At 35.9% G+C, this 19,266-nt stretch overlaps 2 protein-coding genes across 2 annotated transcripts; one reads left to right on the top strand and one right to left on the bottom strand.

The window, feature by feature from the left end:
* Nucleotides 1-955: 955 nt before the first annotated feature.
* LOC112515117 (calcium-transporting ATPase 2, plasma membrane-type-like) lies at nucleotides 956-6,003 on the top strand. The gene is made up of 6 exons (XM_025121782.1): nucleotides 956-1,429; nucleotides 1,625-3,610; nucleotides 3,704-3,862; nucleotides 4,112-4,283; nucleotides 4,677-4,975; nucleotides 5,351-6,003. Exons 1-6 carry the CDS (start codon nucleotides 1,250-1,252, stop codon nucleotides 5,606-5,608), a joined length of 3,054 nt encoding a protein of 1,017 aa, XP_024977550.1. The 5' UTR covers nucleotides 956-1,249; the 3' UTR covers nucleotides 5,609-6,003.
* Nucleotides 6,004-6,457: 454 nt separating this feature from the next.
* On the bottom strand, nucleotides 6,458-14,441 carry LOC112515708. The gene is made up of 7 exons (XM_025122613.1): nucleotides 14,121-14,441; nucleotides 13,344-14,072; nucleotides 11,665-12,129; nucleotides 10,470-11,565; nucleotides 10,129-10,178; nucleotides 9,158-9,323; nucleotides 6,458-7,437 (listed from the first exon to the last, which is right to left on the bottom strand). Exons 1-7 carry the CDS (start codon nucleotides 14,439-14,441, stop codon nucleotides 6,458-6,460), a joined length of 3,807 nt encoding a protein of 1,268 aa, XP_024978381.1.
* Between the last annotated feature and the right edge of the window lie 4,825 nt (nucleotides 14,442-19,266).

Below are 19,266 nucleotides of genomic sequence, written 5' to 3'. Positions count from 1 at the left end.
TATTTTTTTTAACATTCCAATACCACATGTAAATAACATTTGTCATACCACAAATTCTAAATACGCACATAATTTAAAAGGTTTAAACACAACAATTGTAAATAACATTTGTCACGCCATCGTCAAAAGTGTAACATTTCAAGAATAGAGACAGTGAAAGAGAAGAAAGATGATGCAATTAAATTAGGTTTGTATTTTGATATCAAATAATAAGGGCAATATTATAATCTCAAATTTAATCTCATGTTGTTCTACCTTTTTTGGTGAAACAAAAAAACTCAAGAATAATCTCACTCAATCTTACTTTTGTCTCATGGCACACCAAACATGAAATTATTTATTTTATCTCATCCCATCTCATCCAGTCTGTATACTAAACGCACCCTAAAATCCATAAAATCTTTATTTTCTTCGTTGTAAAGAATTACGCGTTTACCAAACGCTTATCCGGGTAATCGATTACCAAATCACATTACCTCACTGAATGAATATGCTACAAACCAAAAATCTTACCCGGTAAGAACAAAGACAAGGACCAAGAGTCTTACCCGGTAAGTGATGACAACTACTTTTACCACAATAAGAGCTTACCGGGTAAATTGTTGGATACGATGTCGTTTTGGTGGAACAAAATATTACCCAGTAAGTAAATAATAATATTAAATTTCACCGATAAACATTTAACGGATAAGTATTTAATAAACGACCACTTAATTAGAGATTTAAGTATCGATAATTAAAGATGGCATGAATCTCTTCTTATGTTAATATTTTAATTTAATAAAAAAATATTTGACAATTAAAAAAAGAACTACTTTAACTAAAAAAACATTCATTTCACGCGGTTTTATAACGTGTACCAAGAACACGCTAAGGAGGGACCCAACGGTTTACTGATTATAAGAACACACAGTAGCTTATCGGAAACTTCGCGCCACTTTCCTCTTTCCTCTTTCCTCTACCCACAATTTCGATTTCAATAATCTGTATCTTGTTCGATAATCATATGCTGCTTCGTTGATATTTCTTGACTGCACTTTACCAATTCAAAAACCACAGAAATTTCCTCAATTTTGACTGTTTCTTGGTTTATATATACTTGTAGTTTAATATTCGTTTCAGCAAGAAGCAAGGAGAAAGGAGAAAGGAGAAAGAAGAGAGAATTGACAGTGATTTGTTCTGGGGTTTGATTTTGGTTGAGTTAATTAGTTTCGTTTTCGAGAGTGAGAGTGGATTTGGTGAGGGGAAAATGATGGACAATTATTTGAATGAGAATTTCGGGACGGTGAAACCGAAGCATTCATCGGAGGAGGCGTTACAGAGATGGAGGGATATGTGTGTTCTTGTGAAGAACCCTAAACGGCGGTTTCGTTTCACCGCTAACATCCCCAAACGCAATGAAGCTGAAGCTATGCGCCGTAGTAATCAGGTCAACGATCTTCTTTCACACCATTTCTTTTTTACTCTTTTGCGCATTTTCACAGACACTTGGTGATTCTAGTTTCGAACTGACCACCGATGGACAATTGGCTATCGAATTCATGTTCATGTCTATAATTATGCTAATTCATCTTGATGGTTAGAAGTTAATTGAATTACTGATCTGTATCTTTCATGATTACAGAAGTTGAGGGTAGCTGTTTTGGTGTCGAAAGCAGCATTTCAGTTTCAGCAAGGCGCAGAAGCCAGCGATCACACGATATCCGACGAAATCAAAGCAGCTGGTTTTGGTATCAGTGCCGATGAGGCGGGATCCATCGTGGAAAACCATGACTCCAAAAGGCTAAAATCTCATGGTGGGGTAGATGGTCTTGCAAAGAAGCTCAAAACATCGACCACTAATGGACTTGCCATGGATGATAAAGATTTGAGCTGCAGACAGAAACTTTTTGGAACCAACGAATTCACCGAGCGTGAGCAACAAAGCTTTTGGGTTTTCGTATGGGAAGCCCTTCAAGATATGACCCTTATGGTTCTTGCTGTATGTGCCTTTGTTTCTTTAATCGTCGGCATAGCAACCGAAGGATGGCCAAAGGGAGCTCATGATGGTCTTGGAATCGTGGCTAGTATCTTGTTGGTAGTGTTTGTAACAGCAACAAGTGATTATCGTCAATCTCTACAGTTTAGGGATTTGGATAAAGAGAAGAAGAAGATATCAATTCAAGTCACCAGAAACGGATACAGGCAAAAGTTATCGATATATGAACTACTTCCTGGTGATATCGTACATCTCGCCATTGGAGATCAAGTTCCTGCAGATGGACTTTTCCTTTCTGGGTTTGCAGTCTCTATCGACGAATCTAGTTTGACCGGAGAAAGCGAGCCAGTTAAGGTCAATACCGAAAATCCTTACTTGTTATCTGGAACCAAGGTTCAAGATGGTTCATGTAAAATGTTGGTTTTAACGGTAGGCATGAGAACCCAATGGGGAAAACTGATGGCAACTCTTAGCGAAGGGGGACACGATGAAACCCCATTGCAGGTTAAGTTGAATGGAGTGGCAACTGTTATTGGAAAGATAGGCCTTTGTTTTGCCGTAGTGACCTTTGCAGTTTTGGTTCAGAAACTGCTTGCTGTCAAGATCACAGAAGGAACTCATTGGATTTGGTCTGGTGATGATGCCTTGATGTTGTTGGAATACTTTGCTATCGCTGTCACCATTGTTGTTGTTGCAGTTCCAGAAGGGTTGCCTTTGGCCGTCACATTGAGCCTGGCCTTTGCCATGAAGAAGATGATGAATGATAAGGCACTAGTTCGCAATCTTGCCGCCTGTGAGACCATGGGTTCTGCAACCACCATTTGCAGCGATAAAACTGGGACGCTGACCACCAACCACATGACCGTTGTCAAGTCTTGCATTTGTATGAATGTTAAAGACGGGATCAAACAAGAAACCTCTGAAATCCCTGATGGTGCTTTAAAGATTCTTCTACAATCGATATTCACCAACACAGGGGGAGAAGTTGTGATTAACCAACAAGGGAAACGTGAGATACTAGGAACCCCAACAGAGACAGCCATACTGGAGTTTGGATTGTCACTTGGAGGTGATTTCCAATCTGAGCGCCAAGCATCCAAAGTTCTCAGAGTTGAGCCTTTCAACTCTACGAAGAAACGAATGGGGGTGGTGCTGGAGCTTCCTGAAGGAGTAGTAAGAGCACATTGTAAAGGTGCTTCAGAAATAATCTTGGCTGCTTGTGATAAGATGATCAATGCAAATGGTGAAGTTGTGCCTCTTGACCAGGCATCCATTAAACATCTAAAGAGTACAATTGAGAGTTTTGCTGATGAAGCCCTTCGAACTTTATGTCTTGCTTATATAGACATCAAAAGTGATGTTTCGGCTGAAACTCCTATTCCAGCTTCTGGGTACACCTGTATTGGAATCGTGGGTATCAAAGATCCTGTCCGTCCAGGTGTCAAAGAATCAGTTGCTCTTTGTCGGTCAGCTGGCATAACTGTCCGTATGGTTACAGGTGACAACATAAATACCGCGAAAGCCATAGCCAGGGAATGTGGAATACTTACAGATGATGGGATTGCAATAGAGGGTCCAGATTTCCGCGAGAAGAGTCTGGAGGAATTGCTCGTACTAATCCCCAGGATTCAGGTTCGTATCGGCTTTCGTGTGCGTGTATGCTAGCTAATTAAGCTACTCGATAATGGGTTCATAAAAATCAAACCTTTTCTTAACTACATGCAGGTTATGGCTCGATCTTCGCCTCTAGATAAGCATACATTGGTGAAACACTTGCGAACCACATTTGGTGAGGTTGTAGCAGTTACTGGAGATGGAACAAATGACGCCCCAGCTCTTCATGAAGCCGACATAGGCCTTGCCATGGGCATTGCTGGAACTGAGGTGAGCAATAAACACATCTTCCCGAAACTGCCAATAATAATTTTTCCAGATAGATATATAGCCCATTAGCCCAAAGCAGCAGGCAACCCCAATAACCTTCAAATAAACTTAAAACCATGGTGGAAGTTATTGGTAACCCTGAGCTTATCAGGAGCTTCAGTAACTTAGTAACTTAATTTTCTATCCATGTGGAACGGGTTGTTACATATACTGTTCCAAATTCTGATGTGTTGTGATCCTAAATTTCAGGTTGCCAAAGAGAGTGCAGATGTTATTATTCTGGATGACAATTTCTCCACAATTGTGACCGTAGCCAAATGGGGCCGATCAGTCTATGTTAACATTCAAAAGTTTGTACAGTTTCAGCTGACTGTCAACATCGTTGCTTTAATAGTGAACTTCACTTCAGCATGTTTAACAGGTACACAGCCTTATTTCTTACATCAATCATCTGGTTCTTTTAAAGGTATATTTGGTATGCGGGACAGTACAGAACAAGACAGATCAAAAACTTGTCCCAAGTTTGGTGACAATTAGACTAGGACCGGACAGGACTGATCGGGACAAAAAAAGCATTTTTCTTGTCCCACCAAAATAGGTAGAACAAAAACCGAAGCAGATGCATAAGTTTGGTAAATTACTAAAATGGCCATGTGAAATTAGAACTCTAAAACCTTCCGCAATGCTTTCCTTTGCCTACCTCACTCTTGCCTAGTCCCATTTGCTTACCAAATGCACCCTTAAAAGCTACAATGTCTACCAATTTCAACAAATTGGAAAATATATCCTAAATAGTTCTTGATTACCGCTTCAGGGAGCGCACCCCTCACAGCTGTTCAACTTTTGTGGGTGAACATGATCATGGATACATTGGGAGCACTGGCACTTGCAACCGAGCCTCCAAATGAGGAACTAATGAAGAGAGCTCCTGTCGGCAGGAAGGGTAACTTCATAACGAATGTCATGTGGAGGAATATCTTCGGGCAGGCTGTGTACCAATTTGCAGTCATATGGCTTCTTCAGTCGAAAGGAAAATCATTCTTTGGCCTTGACGGAGATGACTCTGATCTCATCCTTAACACACTCATTTTCAATTCCTTCGTCTTCTGTCAGGTAACTTGTTCTTCCTTTTTGATAGATTAAGACTCTGTTAGGCAAACCGGCTCATAAACCAATCAAGTTTGGTAAAAATCTAACTGATAAGCTAGATAATAATGTAAAATATAAAATATACAAGGGGCATAATTGTAAAAAAGATCCCCTGCAGTTTTTTGAAACTCTATTTGTAGTTTTACAAAAAGGTAGTATGCCTAATTAAACAGCGCTTTTTCAATAAGCTAGCTTATGGTTGCCAAACATGGCCCAAAGTTTCAAACCTTCATGATTGGCTTTTCATCACAAATGAAACTATCGGTGAACTTTGCAAAGAAATGATACTGAACCCACTTCCGACATCATAGGCTGATATTTGTCTTATACATTATGCAGCTCTTTAACGAGGTTAACTCTAGAGAAATGGAGAAAGAAGATGTTCTAGATGGCATATTGGAGAACAAGGTGTTTGTAAGCGTTATTGCTGCAACCGTCATTTTCCAAGTGATAATAATCGAGTATTTGGGTACCTTTGCAAACACATCACCATTAACAACCACACAATGGTTGTTTAGCATTTTCACCGGATTTTTAAGCATGCCGATTGCTGTGTTCTTGAAGAAGATCCCTGTTGGAGGTAACATGAAGATATGATATCTTCTTTGACTTGTTAGAAAGCCATTAGATTTATCTCTTTTTGCCATCCAATCTGTTGTTTATCACAGTTTTGTGATGGGAATTCCATTAATCCAATCAGAAACCCACCCGAAAAAAGGAAATTAAAAGCTGTGATCTTGCTTATCACATAACATACTGATATTTCTGTGAGATCCCAGATTTTAATTCCGTTCTTTGTCTTTGGTTTTTGAAGTCGCGTAGATGTGCATTTGTTTTCATTATGAATCTGTATTAGACGTATAGTTCATTTTGCTACTTCTGGGAAGTGATTGTTTAATTTGGAATGAAATATTTTTGTAAAGCTTGATCTTTTTAGTTCTAATAAAAGTGTAACATATTGCTGATTTATTGGATCTTTCTTAGACTTTCTACTTTGAGATGTGTTAAATTGATTGAAACCTTTTTAATTTGGGAATTTATTTTAAGGGTATTATAGTATTTCTTTTTTCACTTTTTGGTTAAGTGAGTGTTAGATTATGTTGGAAGACTCTCGCTTCTTGTTTTCCATTAACCGGGTAAGATTCTTGGTCCTCACCATATTCATCTGATAAGGTAATATGACTTGATAAGCGCTTACCCGGGTAAGTGTCTGGTTAAATTTGACTCTTGTACATGGATATGGGAGCAATGAAGAAAAATAGAGATTTCAGTTGACATGAAGGAATTAGTACAGACCGAGTTCCATGTTATTTCTACTCCATTTCTTTCCTTCTCTTCTCTTCTACAAACTCAGAAAAACCAAATATACCCGGTATATCCCGCTTAGAGACCAGGATTAGGATTCATATACAAACTCGGTGTAATTGTAAACAAGCAATTTACACATCAAGAATCACCGGAACCGGTTTCCATCGGGTCCTTGGACGTTTTATCACCGTAACATCTCCAAATAGGTTCAACCAGTTCTATCGCTTTTTCCAACTGCTCTTTTTCGTGTCCGTTTCTAAGCTCCTTGCCCATCCTCTCCATTTGAGGGTACATCTGTTGGAGAGATTCCAACATCAGTTTCCTTCCCATCCACTCCCCGTTTTCATGTTTCACTAGCTTCATGCACACAAAATGTAGGATCCCGTATACCAATTCAAAGTCTTTCTTGTTCAGACCAACCACCGAACCCGCCAATAGAAACTCCCCAACTGCATCTAGCACGCTATGGTTCGCTCTCAGCAGTTGAACCATAGCTTCCACACTTTTTCTAAACAAAGAAAATTTCGAAGCTAAAATAACCTTTTCATCTTCTGAATCATCCTCCTGGTTGTCGAAAATCTCAATCTTAGCCAAGATTACGATCCATGAAGGAAAACCAAACTTGCTTTGAGTAAATGCACTTGATGATGATGATGACGGTTTCTGTATTTGCAAGGATCCTAATGCAAGAATCAAATCCGGAAGCCATAGTTTTACCGAAGAAAATAGAAGTGATCCATATCGAGATCCAAGATGTTCTTCGACTGAGATAATGAGATCAAACAGATCGTTAGCGAGATTGTGGACTTCTATTGAAGGTGAGGAAGCTTCTGTAGAACTTGTGAGGACTAGATTTAGTAACTTGGCTGCGTATGTGAACGAGCTTTTAAGACACAAAAATGTTTCTTTTAAGTCATCCACGTTAAACTCGAGCTGGCCATGTGAATGCTGCCTTAAGTTAGTGACTACAAACTCTACGTATTGTCTTGTAAAACTCAAACATCTTTCTTGGTGCTTGTTGGTACAATCCACTGTACTTGAATCGATAATAGACTTGAGTATCGATGTTGACAGTTTTACCAGGTTCGATATCCTCTTTTGTTCCGAAAAAGGTGATCCTGCATGAAGTCACAGGAAGAAATTTTATTTGCCATCGGTTCAACAGCAGTATGCAGGTAGAAAGGCAAGTACGACATCCATATCGTGAAACATACAACCCATTGCAGTATATTTCATGATTTCTTGAATTTCCCATGTGTAAAAAGTGAAAAACTACAGCCTTCTACGAGGAAATGCACAGACTGCAGATGGTTAAATTTGCCTCTAACTAACAGGTAAGAAGCCAAACATATGAAATGACACTTGAAGGCGTGTTTGGTATTTGGGAGGAATCACAGAGCTATACAAGATTGGGTGGGACGGGTGAAAGGTTTTAATTTCACTTTGGTAGTTTTAGTAATTTGACATTGTAGTTTTACACATTCTCAAAACCTTTGTAGGAAAGGGAGGGAAAGAGAAGGAAAATAAAAAGGACTGTGTGCCTAGAAATTCTTTTAGGAAAGAAAGGAAAGAAAACGGAAGAAAGATAAAGATAAGTGTCCTTCCAAAAGTGGGAGGAAAAGGAAGGGAAGGAAAGGAATTAAAACTTTTTAAAAAGATTATTAAAATTACAAAACTATCCGACCTTTCATTATAAAGGATATATTTTTAAAGAGTATATTTGTAAAAATGACATCTTTTCTTTCCTTTCTCTCCTGTTTAAGGACATGAAAATTTTATATCCTTTCAATTCCTTCCGTTTTCGAGAACACAAATAAAAAAACTATTTTCCTTTCTTTTCTTTTCTCCCCAAATTCGAGAACTCACGTGTTAGTAATTTATTGATCTTCTCTTATCTTTGTGATTTTTATTCCACATATTTTGATGGAACAAAAAAAATGCATTTTTGTCCTAATTAGTCCCTTCCTGTCTCGGTCTATTGTCTATGCAAAACGTGGGACAACAGGTTTGTGAATTGTATTGGCATGTCTCGTCCTGACCAGTGTACAAAAGGCATCCCAAAAGAACAGCAGACTACAGGCTATATAAAACATCTCCTTCTCAAATCATAACTACCTCATTTACTCAAAAATATGGTTGGAGTTACTTCTACCACTTGTCTGTTCCTCTAGTAAAAAAAAGATTAATAATAATGATATATTTTTGCAGAAGGTACTGACAACCTAGGTCAAGTTTCAATCATCAAGTGTTTGGCGTGAATGCTATATGACCTTCCCCTAACTGCTAATGTAATGTGTTATTTTATCCAAAAGAAGTGCTAATACCTTAAGATATTATGGGTATGAATCCCCTTTCCACCTTCACTGGTTGAAAGAGGAATCAAAGGATCATGAAATCATCATGAAGCCAATATGAATAGCAGCAAAAGATATATATATATATATATATATATATATATATATATATATGAATAGTCAGGTTCAAACAAAAAGTGACCAAATAAGAGAACATAAGAATAGTCAAATCACGTGATTTTACACTAAAATCACGTATAAATTCACATGTGATTCATGCAACTCACACCCCTTGCATTGACCATGTTCCTGTGATTTCAGTGAAGATCACATGTGATTTGGTTGTTCTCGTATTCTTTTATTTTGACCTTGTTCTTGTTTGATCCTCCCTATCACTATCACTATCTCTAGTTCAACACTCTATCCTTAAATCAACAATCACAATCTGGCTGAAAAGAGAAAAGCAATGAATAATGCAGCAGTATATAAAAATGCTAGAACAAGAATACTATAAACTGCGGGTATGATGGTAGGGATCATTTACCGTTATCCTTGTGATTAAGGTAATCCTGATGCGGTTCACTGTGCTTCTTTGCGGTATGAATAAAAGATGGTGGCACCTTGCATGACTTTCTACGAGCACTTTTGTACACCTTATCTGTACAATGGACTAGATGCTCAATTGTCCGCTCCAACAAAGTTTGCTGCAACTGAAAGAAGGGAGAAGGTGGAACAATTAGAAGCAAGTGACACAACATTATCCAAAACAAAAAGAAAAGCATTCCAACAAAATGTCTAGGTTTTTAACAAAAAGATGAAAGAGACAGAATATGGAACACTCAAATATCTCATATGATGAAGTTAAATAAACCATGTAAAATCCATTCATAAACATTGTACCATGTCACATGTGTAAAGCAAATAGAATAGTATTTTTGCCCCAACTTCGACATAATATGAAATGGGAAAATAGACTAATTATACCTAAACCTCGGGTGAACACAACGAGCTCTTGATCAGGGGATTGGTCGTTTGGTTAGTATACAAGATAGAAGTCATATAACCAGATAAATGAAAGGAAGTCAAAAGAACAGAAAAGATACCATCCCCGATTTAGTATCCTCACCTCCCTAGCTAACCCTCCCACAAACTATTTGTCCTCTATCTACAAATCAAATAAATTCTAGTAGATTTCTAAATGGATACTAATCAAGATATTAGAATCACAAGAACTAAGCATTAACAACATTATGGCAGTGCTGATGAGCTGATCAACAGAAAAGGCAGGGCAAAGAGTAATGGTAATTTGGAATAGGATCATTAATGGATGCTAGGTTGTCTACTGAAAATCATTTAATTGGCTTCATAGATCAGATATCTGCTGTGTTCCGTAAGGAGGTCAATCAAAATACACATATTGTTGATGATTTAGATATTGTCATGGGTACAAGGCAATCATGCATCATAACTTCTATGAGATACTTGTTAACTACCAAAGAGATGGTCAGAAAAAACCTGAAACTTATCGATGAAAAAAATCAAATTGAACTTGTAGAAATCAGTGCCTACCAGCCAGAAACACGAAAAAGTTCATAGAAAAGTATATTAAAAGTGATAACTGATTTGGGCTTAGGGGTTACATCATTGATGATATAGACATGCTGATGTGAACAATACAACCATACTTCATAATTTTTTAGGATATACGTTTTGACTACAAGAGAAGGAGAAAAAAACTGTTTCATGTATGATTCACATGACTCATGTAGGACAGAGCAGATCTGATCAATGAAAAACAAATGCATTTAAAAAAATCATTTGTAAAGTGATGTGTTTTCGACTCGAGGGTTTTCAACAGTGATTACTTACCTCAGAAGCTAAGCTTGTTGAACCAGCGGAATCTGTGACCTTTGAACCATGGTTATTGCTATCATTTAATTTTAAATTCTCAACAGACATGTGAAGACTAAGAGATGTGTATGCCAGCACAGGAGCAGGGTTTATGTAATCATGCTGCAGGCACATCATAATGCTGAACTCAGAGATGACCTCTAAAGCATGGTATACAGATTCAATGCTTCTAGAGCCTAACACCGCTTTCCGAGTGTTGCTGTATGTGAGCAAATCCTTTAACTGCCAAGCTATACCAACAGAAACTGTGTAATCCTCATAAAAGCTACTTTTAGCGATATCAGAACGCTTCTTCCCACTGATACGCTTACATTTTGCTGAAACTTTAGTACCTTGTTTACCTTTTCTCTTCTTTCCTGAGAGAGAGTTACATCTTGTTCTTTCTGTGTCATCTTTACCAACACATCCATTGGCAGCTTTTACCAAAAGCGCTGTAAAAGCTTCAAGCATATAGTCAATCCAACCACAGGACAACATCATTTTATGAACCATTCTCACTTGTGCTTGTCTTTCCTTATTATCAGATAAACCAATACATCTTGTGACCAGTGCCATGCATTCTTGGCGAAGAACATCAGCAGCTTCAGGAACGACAGTTGAAACAATGTTGCACACAGATGCTTGAGCATGACCAGTATTTGCAGCAGTAAACAAGCACATAAGCTTTTTAGCGGTCAACTCATCCTTAAAGGAAGTTTTGTAAATGTCTTTGGTGGCTAGATTGTTGCAAATGTTGGCAGCAGCCATAAGTATGCCATCAATCTGATCTGCACCCATATTGGCACGTGAGAGGACCAAAGTGATGAGAACTTTGAAAAGTCTACTGAGTAACTGTGGGGATGCCCCTTCACTCAAAGCAAATTCACAAAACCTTGCACCAGCAAGCGGGGACCTTCTTATAAGTGTCACACAGCGTTGACATGCTTCTTCTGGAGTTACCGTTGTGGGAAAATAAGAAGGTAGGAGAAGCTTAGTGATTTTTTGCCCTACAACTGCTTGATCATTTGCAAGTGTTGATAACAGAACATCTAGATGCACCACCTGTAGAAAACAGATATATGGATTCCATAAATAAACAGTTGAAGAGGTGCTTGAGTATAGCCGTTCCATCAACAGTTGCAATTTACAAAGAATTTGTACCTTGTGAAACTGAAAATTATGAATACCCTTTAAAAGGAGAAGGAGATCTATAGTGGCACAGCGTATTGAAAGGGCCGAATCCATAATCAAATGTCCTAACCTTGGGAGAGTCACTTTGAGGATTTCATGGGAGTGAGGGTTACCAAGCAAATAGATGATACCATTTACTGTTGAAAGCCTGACCACATTGCACACATCATGGGCCATATCATCTAATATTTTGGTGATTAGTTTGGTGATGGTTGAAGAAGGAATTATCTCCCAAAACATATGAAGAATGCGACAAGAACCTTCGACCGCCACAGCTCTTATATCCGGACATGCATCCATTAGTAATTTCTCTATTAGGAAGAATTGTTTATGAAGCAATATATCTTTAACTTCCCTTGTGGCATCAGGATCTTCAAGAGGAAAAACATCTATCAGTAAGTGCAGTGCATTTTGACGAACGTTTGAGTTGGCAGCCTGCCAAAGAAACAGCATCAAACATCATATCTTCATCAGATTAATTCAATATTTAACTCATGAACATAGAGTTAAAATGTAAAGCAGCAAACAGTGTGTTTCAAAGCCTTCTCAGCAGTGTCATAATTCCATCCTAAATACCAAGGAATGTTATGGCTTCCATCCTTGCACTTTCTCATGAAGCAACTGATCAAACCACATTTCTTAAATTCGAGCTTGAATTCCTTATTGTTTCTGCCGTTAATTATTTTTCAATTAAAGAAAGTTTCACGGTTTGCACAGCATTCTTAACTCTAGAATTTAGGCAAATAAAGTTCAGACCATACTATGTGTTTTTTCAAACAAACACAACCTACTCCATATGAAATTGGTGATACAAATTCGCACACACATACACAACAGAGAATCTGTGTGACTGTCATGCGACTTGCCGCGGAACTCTCTGTCTAATCAGCGAAACTTCCAGGAGATTTCTATGCAAACTGAATCTGATGGGCATGAGATTTCATATGCGACTTTAATGGGAATATAAGGTTGCCTAAATGGCCCATATGGTTTTAAGCTAGGGTTTGGTCATTTTGAGGGGTGTGGCTTTAGAGAGACCAAACATTGAATACGAAACTGTGTTGAGAGGGAAAGTTCTCAGGCTTACATTCTGTCAAGTACATTGGATTTTAAGCTTGTAATCTTTGAAAGCAATTTCTACCTTCTTTAGATATTTAATACAAGAACCACCATTTCTTTCAGTATTTTATGCAAGAAAGACCATTTCTCATGTTATATCTGCGTCCTTACTTTATTGCTTGTAGATCTTTATTGCATTGTTCTTGTGATTGGTTATTGTCTATTGCTTGGCATTTGTTAGACACTTGAGATTCTTTTGTTCCATATTGCTGTTGGATTATTAAGCTAGTTGTTTGTTTAGGGCCTTAGTGCTTGTGAAAGGTTAAGTATCTATTGCGCAACAGAAATATCTAAAAGACTAGGTTATATGATTAAGGCATCTGGTGTTTGAGAAATTGGTCAAATCTCATGAAAAATCCCCATTTTGTGGATTATATAGTTGTTCAAACAATCACAAATAGTTTCATATTGACAGTTTTCTTGCAATTACTAGCATGCCAACATTCTCAACCCACAACAATTAAAAGCCAACCATCACAAAAAATTGCATAAAGGGGATGCAAGGATGAAAGTGAAGAAGAAACAAGCACCTGCAATGATCGGAAAATAACAGGCTCAGCAAGATTGAAAATGAGCTTCTCCACACCATCAGTAGTTCGCTGGCTGATAAAACCTCCTAAAATCCTCCTGATAGAAGCAGCAAAAGAGCCACTACTAGCATGAATTGAGCTATCAATCAATGCTTGCAAAAACTCGTTTTCAATCTCCTCTCTTGACTCCCCTTCCGCAGCCTTCCAAGCACGAAAAACAATGTCGGCATATGCCTCCAACATCGACTTCCGCCCAAAAGGTATCTGAGATCGAATCATTGCCAATGATTCCTTCACTAGCTGTCTAGATAACCCAAATAAGAAGGCTAAAAAGCGACGCCCCTCATCCATTTTCAAATACAGTGGGGATATCAAGCACCTGATGAGCAATAATTTCAAGTCCTCTATGCTCTCATCCTCAAAATCAAACAACGCGAATGCGTCACGAAGAGCATTTATTTTATGAACATCCACTTTCTTCTTCAGAGTTAATGATTTTGACAATAAGAACGGTAACGACTGCGTAATTAAACCTTCCCTACCTGGCAACTCTCTTTTCCACCACTCCTCGCATAAATTTGCAATGTCCGACAGTAAGTTGGATTCTAGTTCGAAAACAACTAAATTATCATGCAATTCCTGAACCGCCGGTAACAAATCAGACGCAGAAAACACATTTTCCGGGTGCGTAACACACAGGTAAGCTGCGTAAGCATAAATCTGAAGATTCTCACTAATGTTAGTCTTCGCTTCGAGTTTTGCCTGTTGATCATCTGCGACTGAGACGTCGTCTTTGTCGTCGTTTTTGTTGCTTTCCGGCCGTCGTGACGATTTACGAACACGCTTAGTTGGCGGCGTCAAAGATGAATTCGAGGCAGCGGTGGTACCGGATCCCGACAGATCTTGAAACCGAGTGATGGATTGAGAAATGGAATTGTGGAGGGAAAGGGGGAGTGAAGAAACGACATCAGATGAAGGCCTAAGAGAGTAAATTAGTGTCTTCAAAGACGGTTTAACAGATCGGAACCCTAATTTGGCCGCCGACGAGAGGAATTCGTCGGCCGATGACTTGAGTGACGAGCGAAGCCTCTTCTCCATCAGCGATTTCTGGAAAGCCGATTTCACATTTCTGAGATTTTATTTTTCTTTGAGCCGTTGTTTCTAATTTTTGAGTGTGAAAGTTACGCGTACGGGTTGGTTACGTATATTTTGGTGAAGGACGAATAAGAAACGAACACGTGTTGTTTATGAATGTTTACGAGCGGTCTGTCCGTGCTACCACCTGTCACTTTTGTAATTAAATTTTTTGAAATGCTTGTTATGGCGCTCGATTTAGCATTATGACCTGGTGATTTTCTTTTAAAATATGGTTTTAATATTTTATTTACGAAAAAATTAACAAAAAATAAAATTCTACAAATTTAGAGATTTCTCTAAAAAAAATTATTTACAAAAAAAAAAAATTTAATTCTACCGATAAGATTGTTTAAAATTAAATGTTCAAAACAAAATAATATTTTATGGATTGTATTGAATATTTTAATAATATAATTAATTATATAATTTTCAAAAATAGAGAATCTAATAGAGATGAAGTATTTCTCTTAAGATTTTCATTTTTTACTTCTTTATTTTAAAAAATCTGTTGAAGATGCTCATAAATCATTTTAAATGATTAAATTATTGAACTTTTTTATTTTAAATGTTTAAGTCTTTAAAAAAATGAATATATAAATCTTTGAACTTTTAAAAATTAGTTATTTACATTCTTTTAATTAAAAAAGTTATAGGAAAGTGGTTAGAAAAAGTTTAAAGTTAAAAAAGGAAAATTAAATCAGTTTACAGTTCTCAAAACTTACGTCGTTCAAACCCCTTGAACATAACATCATCGTTCCCCTTGTCAGTTGTCACTCCTCGTTGCTCCATCACCATCCATTCTCCATGCTTCCACCGTTGTCATTGGTCTCTGTTATTTATCTCCCTCTTTTTTATCTGGTTTTTATACTTCAATTATCCCCCTTTTACAACAACCTAATGGCGCACTTGTAAATACATCAAGAAAATGGAGATCGAAAAACCATAAAAAATGGAGTAAATGTCTGGGCAACAACGATGATGGGCATTGATAGAAAAAAGGAAGATGAGGAGAGTGGTTTATACAACGTAGAGTTTTGGAACAATAAAATTGATACGTGATTTTTGTTATTTTAAAACTTTTTTAGTCGAGTATCATGTAACTTTTTTCGGTTAAAATGATGTAAATTACCAATTCTTAGAAGTTTGATGACTTATTTATAAGGATCTTGTTGATGTAGTAAGGATATATATATATATACACTATCTTATAAACCAGATTTTTTAAAAGTCTTGAAAACAATTTTTAATGCACAAAGTCTTAAAAACAACTCATAATGCATTAAGTACTACTACTTTATATATTTAGTTTTAAAAATATTTTAATTTACAATTAAAATAACATATAGTACAAGTTACCAATGCATATTATTACTTTTTCTTTTAATGTGTCCAAGATACTTTTGACACATTTGACTCATGTCTTCACCTTCTCATACCTCTATGTCTTCTCCTCATCCCTCAATGTGAGATTCAAGTTGATATTCACCATGAGTTAAAAGTTATCTCATTCAATTGTTCTGTAACTCTTGGTATCGCTCTCGAACTCTTGGTATCGCTCTCGATCTCTTGGTTCTTTAGTCTTGCTGTAAATTGAACACATTTATGGAATCGTTTAAATATGTTGGATTTTAAATATATTGAATTTTAAACTGTGATACAATTTTTTTCATTGATAGACTGGAACTGGAACCATAACTCTTATTTATTCGAATTGTATTAATATGTAAAAACCAAATGTAATTTATATCATCGTTAAATCCTCTCTAATAAAACCGGTGAAACTTCGAAATCGTTAAAATTCACGGCTCCCGCCGGATTGCGCGGGTACACAACTAGTATATATATATATATACACACACACACACAAGGTTGGGTTTCGGTGGGAATCGTGAGAAAAGATCTCCACCATTAGATGCATATTATGATGAGATGTACCAGATCAATTTACATGAGAATCCAATTTATTGGTGGACAAGAGATTAGAAGTGATCAAGGGTTCAGATTTCTTCTTACACTTCTCACCTAAATTCTTTTTATCACACGATCATTCACACACACACACACACACACACATATATATATATATATATATATATATATATATATATATATACAGAGAGAGAGAGAGGAACGTTCAAATAAAAACCTGCCCCATTTGTGTAAACCGTGTAAACCAATCTCATTCATCCATTTTTTTGATCAATGGCCAAGATTGATTTACTTTATTTTAGAAAATTAAAAAATATATATATATATATATATATATATATTATTTATTTCAACAGTAAGGGCAAAAATGGTAAGCAAAATTTAACATTTGGTAACATTCTTCTAGATATTAATGACACTATTTTCATTTTTTWAAGCAATATATTATTTTTAACTTTAAATCACATCCATCAATAAAACATATCAAAACAAAATGAATATAACACACCATATTCAATTATATGGAGTGAATCGTTTTAAATTTTGAATTATATTATATGAACAATGAAAATGTTTCGGTTCAGATAATTTATTTGCAACAAGACCCGGTTTCATGTTCATGAAACATGTTTCATTTTTCTTTTCATAATTTATTTTCAAAATGCACCGGTTTCATTTTCCTTTTCATCAACAAAATGGATCAACTACACAATCAATGTAACGGTTTCACCATAAAAATGTTTTGGTTCACCTAATTTATTTGCAACATGAACCGGTTTCACGTTCATGAAACCTGTTTCATTTTCCTTTTCCTAATTTTTTTCAAAATGCACTAGTTTCATGTTGTTTCTCATAAAAAAAAAGGATTAACTACACCATCAATGCAACGGGTTCACCATAAAAATGTTTTGGTTCACCTAATTTCTTTGCAACATGAACCGGTTTCACGTTCATGAAACATGTTTCATTTTGTGGATTTTTTTTTTTCATCTACGTTTTGATGATTTCATTTTATAATTTAATTGTTTCATCAAGACACGTTTCCTAATTATAACTCATAAGAATATATGAAATCCAAATTTTTTATATTTTAATATAATTAAATATTTAAATGTTACCATTTATATAATTTCTTTTATTACGTTTTCTTAATTAAGATTTATTAATAACTTCCATATTTAATAAAAATATATTATAAATGACCGAAATACCCTTATTGATTAAATTTAATTAGAAAAAAAAATTCCTATAGGTCGAAATTGGTTTTACACGGTTTCTTAGAAATGCACAATTTTCATTTGAACGTGCCCCTATATATATATATACATATACAGAGAGAGAGAGGGGGGGTCTAGATTGGAAACAAAATTAGAAACTTGTAAAAGAAAGGTAAATGATAACGAGAATTAAATCCTAAAAGTTAGGAAATTTTACTAAATCACTCAAAAAAATTTCAAGAAACAGTGGAATTCAGCTAAAAACACGACGGACGTAAAAGTAGTCTTGTGTTTTGCCCTTAACGGTTTATTCCATTTCGAAGAATGTATTTTATTCATTAAATCAACGGAATTAACTTTCCCCCGCTCAAATTGCATGACTTCTCCCTAAACCGCGACTTTGTATGCGTTTGATCTATTTTAACAGTGCACTCGATCAGAAAAATCTACCACGTCTACCACATAATTAAAATTCTACCTGAAAATGTACGTCCATAAACACATGACAGATATTTTTTCGAGAACTTGTTTTTAATTTTTTTTTATAAATTATAAATTGTTACAATATTATTCAAATGACCCGTAAACATCGATGATATCATCATCATATGAATGATTTCAATCAGTCAATTTCACTCACACTTCACTTCCTTCATTCACCGTTGCTTTTTCTCCTTTCTCTTTCATAACATCGGTTCATTGAATATACTCATATAAGTGACAAAACGTGCTTACCGAACCGATTGAATATGATATTATATGTATTAAGATGTTATATGTTTTAGATTTTTATTTTTATACTTTATAGATTTTAATTACAATTCTGTTGCAAAACCTTGGATCGTGAAGCTTATCAAATACTGATTGAACTTTCGAGACAATGAATAAAAGAAACGAAAATGACATGGATATTTTGGTGACGTAGAAAACTCCGTCAAGGGTAAAATCACGAACAATCGTAATTATCGTCAACGGATTACGGAAATCAATAAGGGACTTCGTATTTAATAATTGTTGTCGCCATTACATAACATGGTTAATAATTATGAGTTGTGACGTATCCAACTAATTTATTGATATTAGCAATTGTCATATTGGATCAAATTCAAAATCCAAAACACAAAGTCCAGAATTTTACATAAATAATAAATTATTCTACACATATATGTGTGTGTGTGTATATATATATATATATATATATATATATATATATATTGTGTGTTATATAAAATAAGAAAATTGTGCAAAATATGTGGTGTCATGGTTTTATAACTCAAAACTGCAAACCACATCGCATAGTGCGGTTTGGTAAAAATGCCAAGTGCAAACCATAGCGCGGAAGTTCTAAACTGTGCTTTGCGGTACGGAATGAGCAGTTTGTGCTATTTGACGGTTTGGATGAACACCCCTAATTCTAACAACTATGTTTGAGAAATTAGTTGGTGGCTGATAAGCTAGTTGATGAATAAATCATGTTTGACAGAATAAGATGATAATAATGTAAAATGGCCAAAAAAGACATCTTGGAAAATTAATCAATCATAACATTTTAAAACATAAATAAAACAAATCTTTAATATATATATATATATATATATATATATATATATGTATATGTATATAATACAAACAAGATAGTA

Source organism: Cynara cardunculus, assembly GCF_001531365.2.
Source record: "Cynara cardunculus var. scolymus isolate 2C chromosome LG 7, CcrdV1, whole genome shotgun sequence".
In the NCBI taxonomy this organism is placed as follows: domain Eukaryota; kingdom Viridiplantae; phylum Streptophyta; class Magnoliopsida; order Asterales; family Asteraceae; genus Cynara; species Cynara cardunculus.
Note: the sequence above shows the minus strand (reverse complement) of the source record. Positions and strands in the feature narration are given on the sequence as shown.